Below are 18144 nucleotides of genomic sequence, written 5' to 3' on the forward strand. Positions count from 1 at the left end.
CACTGGCTGTGGCCCAAAAAGCAAAAAATAGATAGATAGATAGATAGATAGATAGATAGATAGATAGATAGATAGATAGATAGATAGATAGATAGATAGATAAAAATCATTTGAAACTCCATGAAAGAGAAGAATAAATTTAGTTCCTGGTTCTTATTCAGGTGGTCTGAACAGCAAAAAAAATCAGAAGGGACATTAAGGCAGGGCAATGCACCGGGGTTGACCAATCCCAGCAGGGGAGAAGGCTACAGCCATTGCAGGCAGACAAGCCACAGATATTTGCAGGCCAAATATCTACTTATTGGCTTAGCCATTCAAATAGGACATTCTGGCTGTATACCTCCTACCCCCAGGCTGAAAAGCAGTATAGCTTTATATAGCAACTTTTCAAAACTAAGCACGTTGGGACTGGAGGTGAGATCTGCACAGACCTTGCATGAAAGCAAATATTGCATTCATCACACCTCCAAGGGGCCATATTTCTGCCATCCTGTACAACGTACAATTTATGGGCTGCCCCTGCCATCTGCCTATCATAGCTCTATTCCATACCTAAAGAATCATCGAGAACAGAAGAGCTCATGCTTCAATGATGCTAGTTATTGTTTACTTGGGGACAACTTCCAGCTTAGAGCCCAGAGATTACTCTGGGCTTTGCTCAGGGGTCATGTAGTGCTAGGGATGGAATTCAGGCCTCCTATGAGCTATTTGCCCATAGGTTTCCTTCTCATCCTTAATATTGCTATTTTTTTGAGTGCAGCAACTTCAACAGCACTCAGTGATCATGTTTTTACAGTTTCTAATAAAGCTAGGCTCCCTGGCACCCTTTTATACACAGATCTTCTTTACATTTCTTTTATAAGCAAAGTAACTGGCTCAGAAAAGGGAAATAATTAAGTGGGCCAGGAGAGGGTTCGAGGAGTAGAGATGAGGTCTGGGTGACTGTACACTTTGAAGTGAAGCGAGAAGAATCCTGAAAAGGCTAAGATTTGACTAGAGATCAAAACTTGGGATAGGGTATGAGGTGGGGGGATGAATTCAACAATCGAATTTTTACAGAGCATACCCCTCTTCTAAGCAATTAGTTAGTAACAAGGAGACTATGTGAAAATACTTGGAGTTAAAAAGCTGGGTCTACAGAGAGAAAGGATATTTTTAAACTTCTGGATAATAGGAGCTGGCACTTACTCTCGGGGTGGGCGACAAGCTCTGAACCACAAACACCACAGGGTTTCCGGAGTTCTTGATGGCTTCCACAGCCTCTGTGTGGGATGCGTTCTGCAGATCCACGCCAGACACCTGCATGCAACACACAAGGTATTAGTTTTAAGTAAAAAGCAAGTTATCCAAAAATAACAGCAGCCAAAATCTACTGCATTAGGGCCCAAACCATCAAGAAAAAAGACAGGTGTGTAGCTCGATACCCTTTTAAAGCTATACCATATAAGGAGAATATAGTTAACAAAATAGTGCTTCATTTCCAGCTGAAATGTAAATGTAAATAAGAAAAATATCTTTAGGGGCTGGGACAAACTGCGGTTTGATCCCCTGGCATCCCATATGATCCCACAAGCCAGGAGAGATTTCTGAGTGCATAGCCAGGAGTAAACCCTGAGTGCCACTGGGTGTGGCCCAAAAACCAAAAAAAAAAAAAAAGAGAGAGAGAAAAATATTTTTAAAATTTTGGAGGACTGGGAAGGTGGACTAGAGGTAAGGTGTCTGCCTTGCAAGTGCTAGCATAGGATGGACTGGACCGCGGTTCGATCTCCCGGTGTCCCATATGGTCCCCCAAGCAAGGAGCGATTTCTGAGCACATAGCCAGGAGTAACACCTGAGCGTCAAACGGGTGTGGCCCAAAAACCAAAAAAAAAAAAATTTAAGATATCATTTAATATTTTTAAATAAATTACTTTAAACACCATGGTTCCAAGCTTGTTCATAATAGAGTTTTGTTTTGTTTTATTTTCACAGTTACAAAGCTGTTCGTGATTGAGTGAGTGTCGATCGTACAATGTACAACATCCTTCACCAATACACATTTTCCATCACCAGTGGCAGGAAGAAAAATATCTTAATAACAATAGCCCTGGTTTAAGACACTCATCCAAATTCGGCAGCTCACGAAAGAGCCTAAAGACATATCTGCACTTGTAATGTCTTCACTAGCATTGAGACAGCACAGTCTGTGAGGGGGGCAGGCGAAGGCAGGGCTCTCTGAATTCCTTCCCAATAATGAAATGGAAAAGGATTCCATTTGAAGCAGATTCCCTATTATCACAATTGAGCAGCTGAATGATCTCAAACTATCTTTAAGAAAAAGTAAGAAAATACTTATAGGCTTTTAAAAAATGGAATGTCTTTTGTGTCCACTAAATATGTGTACAGAAGGCTCAACTTGCACCAGACACACAGCCCAGTAAATTCTTAGACATTGATTTTATAACACTATGTAGAAATAGAATAATTATTTCCAATTGATCTTTGTTGATCTAAATTTTGATAATTTCATTTGCTTCTGCGTTGTAACAAATGATATATTTGTGCCTACAAGGAGACAAGTCATGGTGGTAGGTGGGAATATAGGGACACTGGTAAAAGAAAGGTCACACTGGAGGTGGGGTTGATGTTTAAACATTTAATGCCTGAAATGACTGTATTATGAACAACTTCGTAAATCACAGTGTCAGAAGCTTGGCTTATAATAATCACTATCAATTATTATTAATATTGTAATCATGAACAAATTATTAGTGTATCATATGAATAATATAATCTATACATATAATTATATCATAAAATAAATATAAATAATTAATTAATAGATAATAATATTTATGTATACAATGATTTATATAAATATAAATTATTGATATAGTATTAACCATTATTAATAAAATAATCATTAATTTTTAATTATAAAAATAAAGGTGTGTAGATGTGCAAGTGTCTTTTTATTTTAATTCTTTGTCTTATGGGCCACACCTGATGACATCAAGGGTTGCTCCTGGCTGTGTTTGAGGGTTTCTTCTGGAAAAGCACATGGTACCAGATGTTAAAAAAGTAAGAAGAGTAAAAAAAAAAAAAAAAAAAAAAAAAGGAAGAGCACATGGTACCAGATGTCAAACATGAGCCTCTTGCATGCAAAGCATGTGCCCAGTCCCATTGAGTTCTCTCTTCAGCCTCCCAGTATGGTTCCTTTTTTTTGTTTGTTTTGTTTTTGTTTTTTTGGGCCACACCTGGTGGTGCTCAGGGGTTACTCCTGGCTGTCTGCTCAGAAATAGCTCCTGGTAGGCACGGGGGACACCGGGATTCGAACTAACCACCTTTGGTCCTGGATTGGCTGCTTGCAAGGCAAACGCCACTGTGCTATCTCTCCGGGCCCAGTATGGTTCCTTTTTATACAAAATCTCGGACAATCTAATTTTTGCCTCTAATCTGCAAGAACATCCTACATTTACCAAACATACCAAACAGAACCACTAATGTAACAAAGCCCAGTAAATAGTTTATAGTCAGTGAAAATTGGTAAAAATTGCCTCGGCTCAAGAGGGCTACAGAAACAGACATGAAGATGAAAAGCGGATTGAAATCAAGGTTTGACTTTGATTTTCAGACAGAAGAAATGACAGCATCAATGATTTCCAAGGTGATGAAGAGAGATGGGATGGTGAAGAGGAAATGACTTTGGTGCCCAAGTTAGAGAGATTGGCTGTAGAAAGAAGCACATAAATTTCAGCTGCTGTGCTATCATGATAGTTGGGACAGAAAATTGGTATGCAATGGAAGCAAGGAGAAGTTTTCTGGATGGCTGCTATTTTCTTGACAAAATAAGAAACAAGGCCCATGGATTGAGGTTAAGACTGAAGAAGGTGGTATGGGAGGCTGGATCTCTTGGATTCAGGAGAATGAAATGTCGAGGAAAATATCACCAAGTTGCAAACCAAACAAAAAGACTCAGAGGGGTGGAAGATAGGATAGGGATGTCCTGAGTTGACAGTGGGACAAACAGCATGCCTAGTAATTTCCTCCAAAGAGTGGTGTTGAAGCACGAGTGGGTTAGGATATGGTCCTGCCAGAAAAGTTCAATGAACACAAAGGCAATCAAAATAGTTAGAATAAAAGGCCAGAGTGATAGCACAGCAGTAGTGCACTTGCCTTGCATGCGGCTGACTGGGGACAGACCTGGGTTCAATCTTCAGTACCCCTGATGATCCCCTGAGCCTGCCAGGAGCAAATTCTAAACTCGGTGCCAAGAGTAATCCCTGAGCACTGTCAGGTACCCTCCTCCCCAAAAGATAGAATATTGCACAAGGAAGTAGACAGGATGCTTCCTCATAAAATCTGAGTTGAGTGAGAAGGAAGGGGAGGAGTCCAGCAGAGGGTGCTCTCTAAGCAGAGAGCCAGACTGGGGAGGGGTTAAAAGCTCTGTGCAGGAGACAAGAGTTATAGCATAGCAGATAGGGTGCTTGCCTTGCACATGGTAAACTCAGGTTTGACCCTGGCATTCCAAAAGGTTCCCTGAGCCACCAGAGCCTGGAGTAAACCCTAAAATCACTGGTTGTCAGTCTCCTCTCTCAGCCCCAGAAAAAATAAAGACAGGAGGAACATTATGGGTCAGGAGATCAAAAGGTCCACTCTCTGGAGAGGTTTGGTTTGTATGTTTGTTTTGGAGCCACATCTGGCAGTGCTCAGGGCTTATTTTTGGGGGTGCTGAGATTTGGACAGTTCCTTCTTTCCAAACCAAAATTGGACTTAGCACACAGCCATCACTTTTGCTGGGCATATGCAACAAAGACTTAATCTCACTCAGAGAAACACACACACACACACACACACACACACACACACACACACACACACACACACGAAGGGGTTTGGATGAAGGGAGATGGAGAGACATACCCAGAGTTGTTTGGATACTATGTAGGATCAAACAGCAGTTGGCCACATGCAAAAAATTATATCTGAACCCCTGTACTGACTATCTGGCCCACTGATCACAGGGTTGGTTTTTTTTTTTGTATTGTTTTGGTTTGGTTTTTGGGTCACACCCAGCAGCGCTCAGGGGTTACTCCTGGCTCTACGCTCAGAAATCGCTCCTGGCAGGCTCGGGGACCATATGGGATGCTGGGATTTGAACCACCATCCTTCTGCATGCAAGGCAAAAGCCCTACCTTCATTCTATCTCTCCGGCCCTGTGTACAGGTGTTTTGGGGGAAGGCCTATACCCAGATGTACTTAGGGCTTAGATCTAGCTCTGCAGTCAGGGATCACTCGTCTTGGGGCTCGGGGGCATTGTATACAGATGTTTATAGGAGTTTCATTCATAACAGCCAAGCCCTGGAAACTACCCAAATGTCTTTCAGTGGTGGATAGTTAAACAGTGTCATCTCCATGCTCTGGAAGACTAGTCAGCAATAAAAATGAATTGTTGATAGATGCACCACATTGAATGAGCTTCGAGGAAATTATGCTGAGTGAAAAAAAGGTGATCTCAAGAAGGCATGTGATGCATAATTCCACTGATGTGATGATGTGAAATGACATAATTATAGCCCTGGAGAAACAGATGCTGCTAAAGGAGGTGAAAGGTGGGGCAGAGGGGAGGGGAGGGGAGCAGTTGCTGCTCAGGGAAATAGGGCTGTGGTGGAGAGAGTAGTTAAGGTTCTTAATGATGGTGATTATGCAAAGCGAGACATCAACTGTACAGAGAAATGTACACACACATAAATAAGTGCATGTATAACTGGCAACATCTGAAACAGGCCTATGAATTGTGCCAATGTCAATGTCTTGGCTTTGCTACTGGACCATCGTGTGCCCTGAGGAAGGCTGAGGAAAGGGTACATGGGGTTTCCTTAAAAGTTTTTCTGTGGGGCTGGAGAGAGAGCATGGAGAGAAGGCATTTGCCTTGCATGCATAAGGACAGTGGTTCAAATCTCGGCATCCCACATGGTCCCCTGAGCCTGCCAGGAGCAATTTCTGAGCATAGAGCCAGGAATAACCCCCAAGCACTGCTGGGTGTGACCCAAAAACCAAAAATAAAAAAAAGTTTCTCTGCAATCCCTTATCATTCTATAATGACAGTATATCCTCTCTTAACATTGTCGAAAGTTCATGGAAAGTGTGCATATAAGCAAAATGTATAATGAGCCCCGCTATAGCATAGGATCATTGACCAAAGAAGAGATAAGTTTCCATGAGCATATTTCAAGTCTTAAGGACCATCAAACTTCTAAAGAAACACTAAGATACATCTGCTACTCAGCAAGATTCTATGTTTATTCATTCAGAAAAGTTCTAACCTGCTTATTTCAGTTCAGGTTGGTGAAAGGCCAGAACTTATCCTGGCAGCTCAGGGCACAAGATACTAGAAACTAGTGTTTATTGGCTGTACCCCTTACACATGGTTTAGAAGACATAGAACAGGGGCAAGAGAGATAGCACAGCAGTAGGGTGTTTGCCTTGCATGCGGCTGACCTGGGAGGGACCTAGTTCAATTTCTGGCACCCATATGGTCCCCCAGCCTGCCAGGGGTGATTTCTGAGTACAGAGCCAGGCATGACCCCTGAGCACTGCTGGGTGTGGCCCAATAACCAATCAATTAATCAATCAATAGATAAAAATAAAAAAAAAAAGACAGAACTGGCTAAGGACAGAGCCAATACAATGCCTGCCTCCTGCCATACTCTGCTGTGAAAGAATTTTGTTCAGCCAGCAAAGGTTTGTGTTATGGTTTATAAACTAACCACTCCAGAGTCTCATACATTGTCCATTGTATGACTCATACAGAGTCCCTACAATGTCCAAGCTCAAGCATGTGATTAAAGAGAAGTCACCTCCCCTTCATCCCATACATGAAAGGGGAACTCAGAAGGAATGATTCCTTTCACTATCTTATAGCACGTGTCCAACACAGCCAAGATGTTAACCTTGCTCACCTCGAGTATTTTATCTCCAGTTTTAAGAGCATTTGTCTTTCCTGCCGGACTGTCTTCTAAAACTTGTTTGATGAAGATTCCTTTAAGCTCTTCCCCATTCTTCAGGCGTTTTATGATGGTTTGTCCACCAACGATGCTAATACCCAGAGACACGTCGGGTTCCCTAAAAATTTCCACGCTGTAAAAGAAAAAAATTGAAGATTCATTCATAATTTTTTTTTTATTTTGGGCCACACCCGGCAGTGCTCAGGGGTTACTCTTGGCTATCTGCTCAGATTTTGCTCCTGGCAGGCATGGGGGACTGTAACCCCACCCCTCATTATTCCTGTGTAATGTTACCTACAAGAAAGACCTCCCATTTCTGTGAGGGGTCTTGGGGAGGTTACAAAAAGTTTGGCCTCAGGAGCAAAAGGGGATTTTGCATGGATGGAGTTGGAGAAGGTGCAGGAGGAGAGATGGCTGAGAGACAAGTTAGAATGCAGGGCTGAATTAGGATCCAGTGTAAATGGTTATGATAGGCCACACATGTTGGCCAGGGCAAATAAAGATGTTATTTCCTGAAGAAGCCTGCCTATAAGTTTTCTACCTGCCGCTCTCCTGAAAGTGCAGACCCGCCTGGGTTGAAAATATGTGGCCTGGGCTGGAGGAGAAAGGCCTCCATCACCATACACCATGATCCAAGCCCATCCAAAGGGCCTCTTTTATTATTATATTCAACAGGGGACCATATGGAATGCCGGGATTTGAACCAACCACCTTAGGTCCTGGATCAGCTGCTTGCAAGGCAAATACCGCTGTGCTATCTCTCCGGCTCCATGAATTTGGGGGGGGGGGTGTCAAATGTGGCAGCGCTCAGGGATTACTCCTGGCTCCAGGCTCAGAAATCCCTTCTGGCAGGCTCGGGGGACCATATGGGGTGCTGGGATTTGAACCAATGACCTTCTGCATGAAAGGCAAATGCCTTACCTCCATGCTATCTCTCCGGCCCCGAATTTTTTTATAATACACTTTTCTAACCTACCTATCATTATTCAATTTATACTCTACAATTAAATAAATATATTTTCTAAATATACTTTTATAAATCTTATAGAAATCATACTTGGTCCCTAAGGGATATTATTAATAAATAATTAGCACATGTGAGAGTTTAACTTCTGAAAAGGGCAGGTTTTCCTTTTTTTAGGGATGCATATAACCCAATACTTAGAGCTTACTTCTAGCTCTGTATTTAAGGCTCTCTTTTGACTGTGTTCTGGAGACTATATGGGATGTTGTAACTAACCTTGGGTCAACTGCACGTAAGGCTGGTACCTTACCCATTGGACTATCACTCCATTCTCTGAAAAAAGGTAAATTTCTAAAAAAATAAATAAATATAATCTAATATCTACATATTTGGTTGGGCCTTACTTAAATTTCTCTCCTCTGCCTCAAGGTATTTTCTATGTTGGGTACATTTGTATTTGTAATAACAACAAAAAATTGAATTAGGAAAATAACATATGGGTGTCCAGGCGACATGGCTCTTGCCTTGCACAAGCCTAGCCCACACTGGATCCTTGTGCCTCAAATCCAAGCACTACCAGGAATGATCCCTGAGCAGAGAGCAAGGGATAACCCTTGAGTTCCACTGAGGTTACAGAAAACCAAACAAACAAAAATACTACAAAGAAAATCAAATCATGCACACAAACACATACCAAAAAAGTGTCTGAAGAGTGATAGTACAATGTGTACTTGCATTGTACTCTTGCCCTGCATGTGACTGACCCTTATTTAATCCCTAACATCTCATGTGGTTCCCCAAGCACTAGCAGAAGTGATCCCAGAGTAAAGATTGAAGACTAAGCCTTGAGTACTACTGAGAATGGCCTTCCAAGGAAGGTTTCCCTCCCTTCAAAATATAATAAAGTAATGTAGTAAAATCACTTTGTCAGAAAGTAGAAATTTTAACAATGGAATCAATCTGCCCTGGGAGGTTCCTTGGACACAATGCTCTTCCAGTCTGAGAGCGAACCAGTGTTTTATTTGAGATGACAGATAGTATCTGCTTCTGGAAGAAATCTTTGTCTTCCTACTGCCATGTTCTTTTAAACCTGGACATAGTCTAACCTGCTCTTCTGAAGATCATTGATAACGGCTCAAATTGCATAGCTGTGGCTAATAGTTAACTTATGAGAAAAGGAGCTTGAAACTGGCTGTGGAGAGCTTTGAGACAAAATGGAAGTGCAAGAAACACCAGATTATGTGGGTGAGTGTGGAGCAATTTGCAGAGTTCAAGAGAAGAGCTATTTCAATGCCTCATTGGTGACCCTTTCCTACCTGAGAAGTGTCCATACAAGCCTGGTATATAGGTATATGATACAATATAAACTTATTTACTGAGAATGAATCATAAATAAATTTATTCATAAACAAATTTATAAGCAGATACACATTCCACATGGGCTCATGACCTACAATTTAAGAAGCCTGGCTCAAAGATCTGCATGCTTTGTATGCAGGGGGCCTAGATTCAATCTCTGCATGGTATGGTCCCTCAGCACTGCCAGGGGAAACTGAACCCTAAACAATATGCCAGGAGTAGCTCCTGAGCACTGCTAGATGTAGCCCCCAAACCCAAAACTGGGATTTAATCCAAGCACTGTATGATCCTAGAGCAATACCAAGAAACAAGTTGGGAGTAGCCGCTAAGCACTGCTGGATATAGCCCTAAAAACCTATTAGCCTCCGAGCACTGTTAGGTTCAGCCCTAAAAACTCAGCAATCAGAAAAGCAATGAGACCCTCTTAGGGGAGACTCTGATCATGGTGAATAAGAAATGTCACTCAATTCAAGCAACACAACTTGGCATGCCTGATGATTGAACTATATACATGACACATTTCTCTACATTTGCTTTCTGTCTACCATGGGATGGACATCTAAACACTGCTTTCTCTGGAAGGATGGGATTAAGATTTTCCTGATATTGGCTATAGTCATTTTGCCTGGCTAAAATTTCTAGGCAAGACAAGAGGAAACTAAAAGCGAGGTCAGTCTTCAAGTGAAACATGGTAAAGCTCTGTCAGTTATTATCTGAGTGACACTAAGTTGAAGCTCAGGGTTTGAATTCTCCAGCCCAAAAAGCTAGTGACCCACAGAACGTACATTCTTGGTGGACCCCAATGGCTGAAGTTTGGGGTCTCTTCTCCTTCACCTTCTTCTCTCTCGGGTAACTCACTAAAGGGGGAGAAAATAAAAACAGATAACTTGTAGCATCTTATCTAGTTAAATAGTTCTTAGCTTTAATGCTTTAAGAATATTTACTTCAGTGGTTAGCAAAATAATTTGTACAAAGCAAAAATAAGTTTCTTTCACATTCAAATCAACAATTATAAAATCAATACCAGAAAACCAGAGATATCATGCTTTTATTGGGTTACTATAAACGTTATTTCCAAAAGTCTATTCTTGTATAATTTCTTAATCAGTATAGGAAATAAATAACATATATTTGTTAAAATTTGATGCTCAATGACTATGAGATTAGTCTCAACATATAGATCTTTGAAACAACTAGTTAATAAAAATAATATTCCTGTCATTTGAGGCCTCAATAATTCCTCAATTTATATTCAACAAATATTTTGTGTAGTTAAACAGAACTTCCCAATTTATAAAAAAATTTTACTCCCACTTTTTCCAGCATCATAAGGCCTGAGAACCTAACTGTAAGACCCACAAGACTAGACTAAGTATGCTCTGGATTGGTTCCCCCAGACCCCAGTATTTGAGGTTTCCATCCAAGAGATTCTAAAATATGGAAAATTTTACTTTAATAGATTATTACAAAGGGGTTATACTATTGAAAAAGACTGACTTTTTTGGATTGCTTTCTTTAAGCACTGTGGTTATATAATTGTTCGTTGTTGGGTTTCAGTCATACAATGTTCAACATCCTTCACCAGTGAACCCTTCCCATCATAGGTATCTCCCACCCTTATTTGCTTCTTTCTCTTTCTGAGTCTCTCTGTCTTTCCCTCAATCACTCATTCACTCTCTCTCTCCCTTTTATCTCCCCTTCTTTTCCTTTTTTTTATGGTTTTTCGGGCCACACCCATTTGATGCTCAGGAGTTACTCCTGGCTAAGCGCTCAGAAATTGCCCCTGGCTTGGGGGGACCATATGGGACACCGGGGGATTGAACCGTGGTCCTTCCTTGGCTAGCACTTGCAAGGCAGACAACTTACCTCTAGCGCCACCTTGCCGGCCCCCTTTTCCTTTTTTTGACACTGTGGTTTGCACTATTGTTAATGGAGGGGTAGCCTTGCCTGTTAATTTCTCTACTTTCAGTAGCAAATTTTGTCCAGAGCAAGCAGTTCTTATTATCACTGTCCTAGTAGACCCTCCTCTACTCTAGCTATACTCACTGCTCTTTGCACTGAGCTTTCTACCCTGGGCTGAATCTCCTGACCTTTGTCTCTATTGTCTCTGGGTATTACTACCATAACATCTTGTTTGTCTTATATCCCACAAATGAAGACTGACTTTTTTGAATCATTATGTTTGCTTAGAAATTTAGAATCTTTTTATTTAATTCAGATGATTTCATACCTAGTGTTGGTAAATTGTATCAAGTGTTATTAGTTTTGTAGAAATAGCTATAGGAGAAGCGTGACTATACAACTAGTGGTATAATTTTACATTAATAAATGCATATACCTTTAGCCATATCAAAGTCAAACTGAGAGAGTAAAATATTTTTTATACTAAGATGCTACCCCTTCACATATTTGGGGTCAAGGATAAAATTCCCCACTAGAGAAAACAGTCATTAACAGTGAGACTTGGTCCTGAAAGAAAATCTCTTCATGGAGTTAACATAAATCAGTAGACTTCAGAAGGTAAATTATCCTCTGTTCCTTTTTCTATTTAAACTTTTCTATCTAAACATTTTATATAGAAGTTATTTGAAGGTAAGGCCAACTCAGCTCCCCAAAATGAGAGAAGTAGGAAAAAATTCCAATTAGATCTAAACTATCCCAACATTTCTTTTCTTCTTTACAAACAGATATACTGCAGCAATTTTCAGCAACACACCGCTAAGAATGTGAGTTTGGAGCCTGACATAAGGGAAACTAGAGCTTTCCAAACTAGTTCATTTAAAGACTAATGCTAAGCTATGGTTTTGCAGATGTAAAGCAACTTTTCATCTGACGGCAGTAAATGAAAAAAGTCTAAGATGTTCCCTTACATACAAATTTGTAATGGTACAGACAAGGCACTGAGTGAAAGAAGTCAAACACGGGTCAGCACTTCCTCTCTTATTCATGAAAATTTTGGAACAAGAAAAATATTCCTGGTAGCCGATTTCTGGGGTGATAGAAATGTTCATGATCCTGAGTGGGGCATTAGGCATTAGTATCTTGAATGCCTACATTTATAAAAATTAAGCATTGATTGTGAAAGGCTGAGCACAAAGATTTTTTTTTTTTTTGGTTTTTGGGCCACACCCATTTGACGCTCAGGGGTTACTCCTGGCAATGTGCTCAGAAATCGCCCCTGGCTTGGGGGGACCATATGGGACACAGGGGGATCGAACCGCGGTCCGTTCCTTGGCTAGCGCTTGTAAAGCAGACACCTTACCTCTAGCGCCACCTTCCCGGCCCCGAGCACAAAGATTTTTGTTTTGTACAATTTATTAAGAGTGTGGTTTAGGGGGCCGGAGAGATAGCACAGCAGCATTTGCCTTGTAAGTAGCCGACCCAGGACCTATCCCGGCATCCCATATGGTCCCCTGTGCCTGCCAGGAGCTATTTCTGAGCAGATAGCCAGGAGTAACCCCCAAGCGCTGCCGGGTGTGGCCCCCCCCCAAAAAAAAGTGTGGTTTAGGGTGTCGACTAATACCAGATATTCTCTTATGTGCTATATAAACAAGGGAATGGGGAGGACAGATAAAAAAAAGGTGGACAGGTGATAACATAGGGATCCTGGTCAAGGTCTTTGACAATTTGGTGGTTTCAAGGTGAGGGACCTTAAGAGATAAGAGTCAACACTATTCTAAACATGTGACCCAGACTATAATCAGTAAATCTGAGAAAAAAGTAAGTTTGCTAAGCAAGTTGGGTGGGGAGAGGGAGGGAAGGGAACCTTGGTTCATAGAGGGATGGAGGATACTGACATTGCTGGTGTTTTGGGACTGGAACATTGAATTTGTTACATAAAGCCTTGTCAATCATGATGCCTAAACTAAATAACTTTTTTAATTAAGTAGGTCTCCTCAAAAAAAAAAAGAAAGAAACCAAAGTTTAAGCCATAAAGGATAAGTTGTTTTCTTAGGTTAACATTCTTTCTCATTAGATTGCTGGAATCTTCCTGGTTTTCATCATGTCCCAATCCTAATATTTCACAGTTCTTTCCTCCTGAACTAAGTTGCAACACCTTTGTACAATCTGGCAAGTATGTCCTGTCAACTTACTAGTAATCTCCCCCATTTCCTGAAATGAACTTATTTTTTCTCTCTTGTATTACCAGCCTTCCCTTGATGTTCTGAATACACACCTTATTTTTGACAGTAAAATTCACAAGCAAGGGGCCAAAGCAATAGCACAGCAGATAACAGACTTACATTGCATGTTGTTGACCCAGGTTGGATATCAAGCACCCCATATGATCGACTGAGCCCACCTGGAATGATCCTGAGTGCAGAGCCAGGATTCACCCCTGAGCACCACTGGGTATAGCCCCCCAAACAAAACAAAACAAAACAAAATTTATAGGCAAACCTAGCAGTTATCTGCCACCTACTCAGAAGGCCTGTGTTGGGGGCTGAAGCTCTAACTGACCACAGTTCCTTCTTTCCTCAGCATATGTGTTCTCCTGTCTTTTCCCTGAAGGTGCTATGCCTCGTATTTCACCCGAGGAATCCTAACAATGTGAAAACACTTCTTCTTATTTGCATTCTCCCAGAGCTACATGTTTTACAAGAACTATAAGACCTAAAACACCGGTCTTGGGTCTGGAGAATGGCTCAGTGGCATAATGTCTTACATGCCTGAGGTCTCCAGTTCAATTCCCAGTGCTGCTCACAAGTACTAAGTATGGTTCTACAGGCTCCGCTGCTTGGGATTCCCAGAACCACAATCAAGTGGGTATGATCGCCTGAGCATTGCAGCCAGGCATGCATGAGCAGTACTATCAAATGTGCAATCCTTGGAGACAACTACAACCAGAATATCCATGAGCACAACTAAAGTGGTAATTCTTAGTAAGCAGGTATGTGAGTATCATAGCAACCCCGGTGATCACTGCCATTAGAACATGCAAAAGCAGGGCCCGGAGAGATAGCACAGCGGCGTTTGCCTTGCAAGCAGCCGATCCAGGACCAAAGGTGGTTGGTTCGAATCCCAGTGTCCCATATGGTCCCCCGTGCCTGCCAGGAGCTATTTCTGAGCAGACAGCCAGGAGTAATCCCTGAGCAACGCCGGGTGTGGCCCAAAAACCAAGAAGAAGATGCAAAAGCATCACAATCAAAAGAGAGTGACCCCTGAAACTAGCTGGGCAAGCACCACAATTAAAGGGACACAATCTTCTGCGAGTACCCTGAAATGACATGCTCTGTGTGTGTGATGACAACAGGAACAGCAAGGGGGGAAAAAGTGGCAGGGATTGAACTGGGGTCAGCAGCATGCAGACCAGGTGCCCTACCTGCTGTCTTATCTCTCCAGCCCCTGAACTTCCATTTTCTTACTGAGTGGATCCCACTTTATTAAGTAAGAAAACTGGGCCTGAAAGATAGTACCTGCGGTTCAGTGCTTGTAGTTTGATCCCTGGTCCCTGTCATGCTAGTCTGATAGGGCTCGCTAAGCACCAATTTGGGGTCACTTCTGAGGCACAGAGCTAGGTATAGCCCCTGTGCACTTCTGAGGGTAATCTAATTCCAACCTAAAACCCCCTCTCCCCCCCCCCCCAAAAAAAAAAGAAAAGAAAAAAGAAAACTAGCAGCAACAATGAAAACTGACAATTGCAAGTATTTTGTGTGTTTGTTCTTGGGCCACACCTGGCAGCACTTAAGGGTTACTCTTGGCTCTGTGCTCAGAAATTGCTCCTGGCAGGCTCAGGGGACCATGTGGGATGCCATGGATTGAATCCATGTCCATCCTGGGTTGTCCACGTGCAAGGCAAACACCCTACTGCTGTGCTGTTGCTCTGGCCCCAATTTCAAGTATTTTGTTTTGTTTGTTTGTTTTTGGGCCACACCCGCATTGCTCAGGGATTACTCCTGGCTGTCTGCTCAGAAATAGCTCCTGGCAGGCACGGGGGACCATATGGGATACCAGGATTCGAACCAACCACCTTTGGTCCTGGATCAGCTGCTTGCAAGGCAAACACCGCTGTGCTATCTCTCCAGGCCCCAATTTCAAGTATTTTAATAAACTCAACTATCATGAATGTTTCTGCCCAGATCTGTCTCAAGGCCCAGGAGTCGTTCTGCGTCCTCTAGAACCCCTGCCTGTGCTTCCAACATGCTCTGCCTGTGGCATTCTAGGAAGGCCTAGTTACTGACTTTTATGTACAGGTCTGCCCATTTGCAAGGGAGGAAGCACAGATGTGAGGGAAACCTCTAAGGAACAGGTAGCTAGGAATAAAAGGAAGGAAAAAAACAATGCCTCTTTTTATCTGTCCCTCCAATGCACTATCCATCAGAAACTCTCTCCAGCGCCCCCTGTGGGCACCTACTTGCTTTAAGAGAGGAGAGGAAGACAGAAGGGTGTTAGCAAGAAAAGGAAACCTGTGATTTTGAGGACATAGTCCCAGGTGGCCTGGAGGAAGAACAAGCATTCAGAACTAGATTGCAAGGATTGCTTTCGAAGTTGGCAGAACCTAAGTGTACACAGTCCCCCTTGAGAAAATTCCACTGGCAAGTTGCCTAACTCTATCCTACCTCCCAAGGCAGGGAGAAGTTGGCCTGATGCCGAAGCACAGAGTCCATGAAATAATTCTGCTGGGTCCTGCTCAGAAAGGAATGCCAAGAAGAAAATCTAAACTACCATTTAGCACAACTTGACACATGAATGATGGGAGCAAATATCTTCCAAAGGAATCACTCTGCATTACTCAGGATGGCTCCTGAGTAGCAATAAATATTCACCCGTGACCTGAACTCTACTGGAAGATGAAAAGGGTGAAGTTGAGTTACAGGAACTCTCTGGAAAGAGCAGACATTTAAATATATCCTGAATATAGGATCATCAAGTAAAAAAGCAAGATGCAAATACAAGACTACTCTCCAGAGACAAAAGTCAGCTTGTAGTCCTTACACGCTTGTGTCAGCATTAAGTCACCTGGTTATGTAAGACCTCACTTTAGAAGAAAAGGAAGCAGGAGAGATAGAAAGTGTCTTTCCGGGGACTGGAGAGATAGCATGGAGGTAATGTATTTGTCTTGCATGCAGAGGGGAAGTGGTTGGAATCCCGGCATCCCACATGGTCCTCTGAGCCTGCCAGGACCAGGAGCAACTTCTGAGCGTAAGCCAGGAGTAACCCCTGAGTACTGCCTGGTGTGATACAAAACCAAAAAAAAAAAAAAAAGGGAAAAAGTGTCTTTCCCTTCTCCAGAGATGGGGTAACTGAGGAAGACCCTGTTTCTGTTTGCTGGGCAAGGAAGGAAGTGGGGGTAGAACTCTGTGGGATGGTTTCAACTCTACTGGGATGTTTCTAGAGCTTCAGAGAAACTGGAATTTTTGAATTCTATAACCCAGATCAATTAGGAATATCAAATACAGAGAAACCAACATCAAACGTGTCTCATTTATTAATATGAGCATATGAAATAACATATGAAATAACAAAAAATATATATATACATATACACATATGTATATATCTATTTCTGCTTTTCACATGCTTCTGCTTGCAAACTGTCCTCCTCTAGGATGTACTTCACTTCAGACAACTGTTCCAGTGCCCCTGAGCAGACCCCACCAATGCTCCTCTGTAGAGGTGAGCAGATCTGTTTTTTTCTATTTTGAGATGAAAAAACCAAATTTTTATGAAACTTCCAATTGTTTTTAGACCACACCTAGTGGCATTCAGGATTTACTCCTGGCTATGCATTCAGAAATTATTTCTGACAGGCTCAGGGAACCATATGGGATGCCAGGGATCCAAACCTGGGTTGGCGCATGCAATACAAACACCCTATGAATCTGGCCCCTAAACTTCTATTTTTGGAGGGTGGAAGGAAAATGGAGTTGCACCTGGCTGTACTCAAGGTTTACTCCTGTCTCTGTGTTGAGGGATCATTCAATGCTCAGGGGACCATATGTGGTAACGGAGATTGGCTGTATGCAAGGCAAGTGCCTTACCCTTATATTATCTTTTTCTGTCCTGAAATTTTTCCATTTGAATATGAACCAAAAATTAAAAGGTCGCTGAACAATAATAGATAGCAAAGAAGCCCAAAGCCCATCAGATATCAAAACAAAATGATTCCTGAACTAACCATTTTTGTTGTTGTTGTTGGTTTCTTATTTGGACCATACCTGGTGGTGCTCAGAACTTACTCTTTACTCTGCACTCAGATATCACCTCTACTAGCTCATAGAACCATATGACATATTGGGGATCAAAAACCCAATCTAGCTACATAAAAGGCGAGTGCCTTTCCAGCTGTATTATTTCTCCAGCCCTGAACTAAAAAAAAATTTTTTTTGTTTTTTGTTTTTTGTTTTTGTTTTGGGCCATATCTAGTGATGCTCAAGGTTACTCCTGACTTTGCATTCAGAAATCACTTCTGGCTTGGGGAACCATATGGGACTCTGGGGGATCGAACCACCATCCACCCTAGGTCAGTCATGTGCAAGGCAAACACCCTACTGCTGTGCCACCACTTTGACCCCCTGAACTAAAATTTTAACCCAAACTTTCAAGCCCTGAATCCTAGCTGTCACCCTTCCCTCCAGTTTCCTTGATTGCTGTCTGCTCCAGGGCTTCCCCTTCACAAGTACTTTCTGTTCCCATTGAGGCCCATTAGCCCGCTTCCTACCATCCCTCATGGAATCTACCAGAAAGGATGCCACACCCTACACTCTTCCTTCTATTTCTTTGCCATGGTGCCCTATGGAGGGGACAAGGGTTCTGTCCCTTCTATTGCCCTCTGGGAAGTTGGATAAAGGGGTTGGCTTTTCCTAAAACTCCCATTCGCTGAGCCCCACCTTT

The 18144-nt window shown here is 42.2% G+C and overlaps 1 protein-coding gene across 1 annotated transcript in view; it reads right to left on the reverse strand.

The window, feature by feature from the left end:
* The window catches only part of PATJ (PATJ crumbs cell polarity complex component), a 367443-nt gene that overhangs the window by 217408 nt on the left and 131891 nt on the right, over positions 1-18144 (reverse strand). The window contains exons 23-25 of the mRNA XM_049774382.1: positions 10095-10166; positions 6942-7119; positions 1189-1299 (exon numbers count right to left, since the gene is read on the reverse strand). Of these exons, the coding sequence (XP_049630339.1) occupies positions 1189-1299; positions 6942-7119; positions 10095-10166 (361 nt within the window). The remainder of the gene's footprint in view (positions 1-1188; positions 1300-6941; positions 7120-10094; positions 10167-18144) is intronic.

Source organism: Suncus etruscus, chromosome 6 (assembly GCF_024139225.1).
Source record: "Suncus etruscus isolate mSunEtr1 chromosome 6, mSunEtr1.pri.cur, whole genome shotgun sequence".
NCBI lineage: Eukaryota > Metazoa > Chordata > Mammalia > Eulipotyphla > Soricidae > Suncus > Suncus etruscus.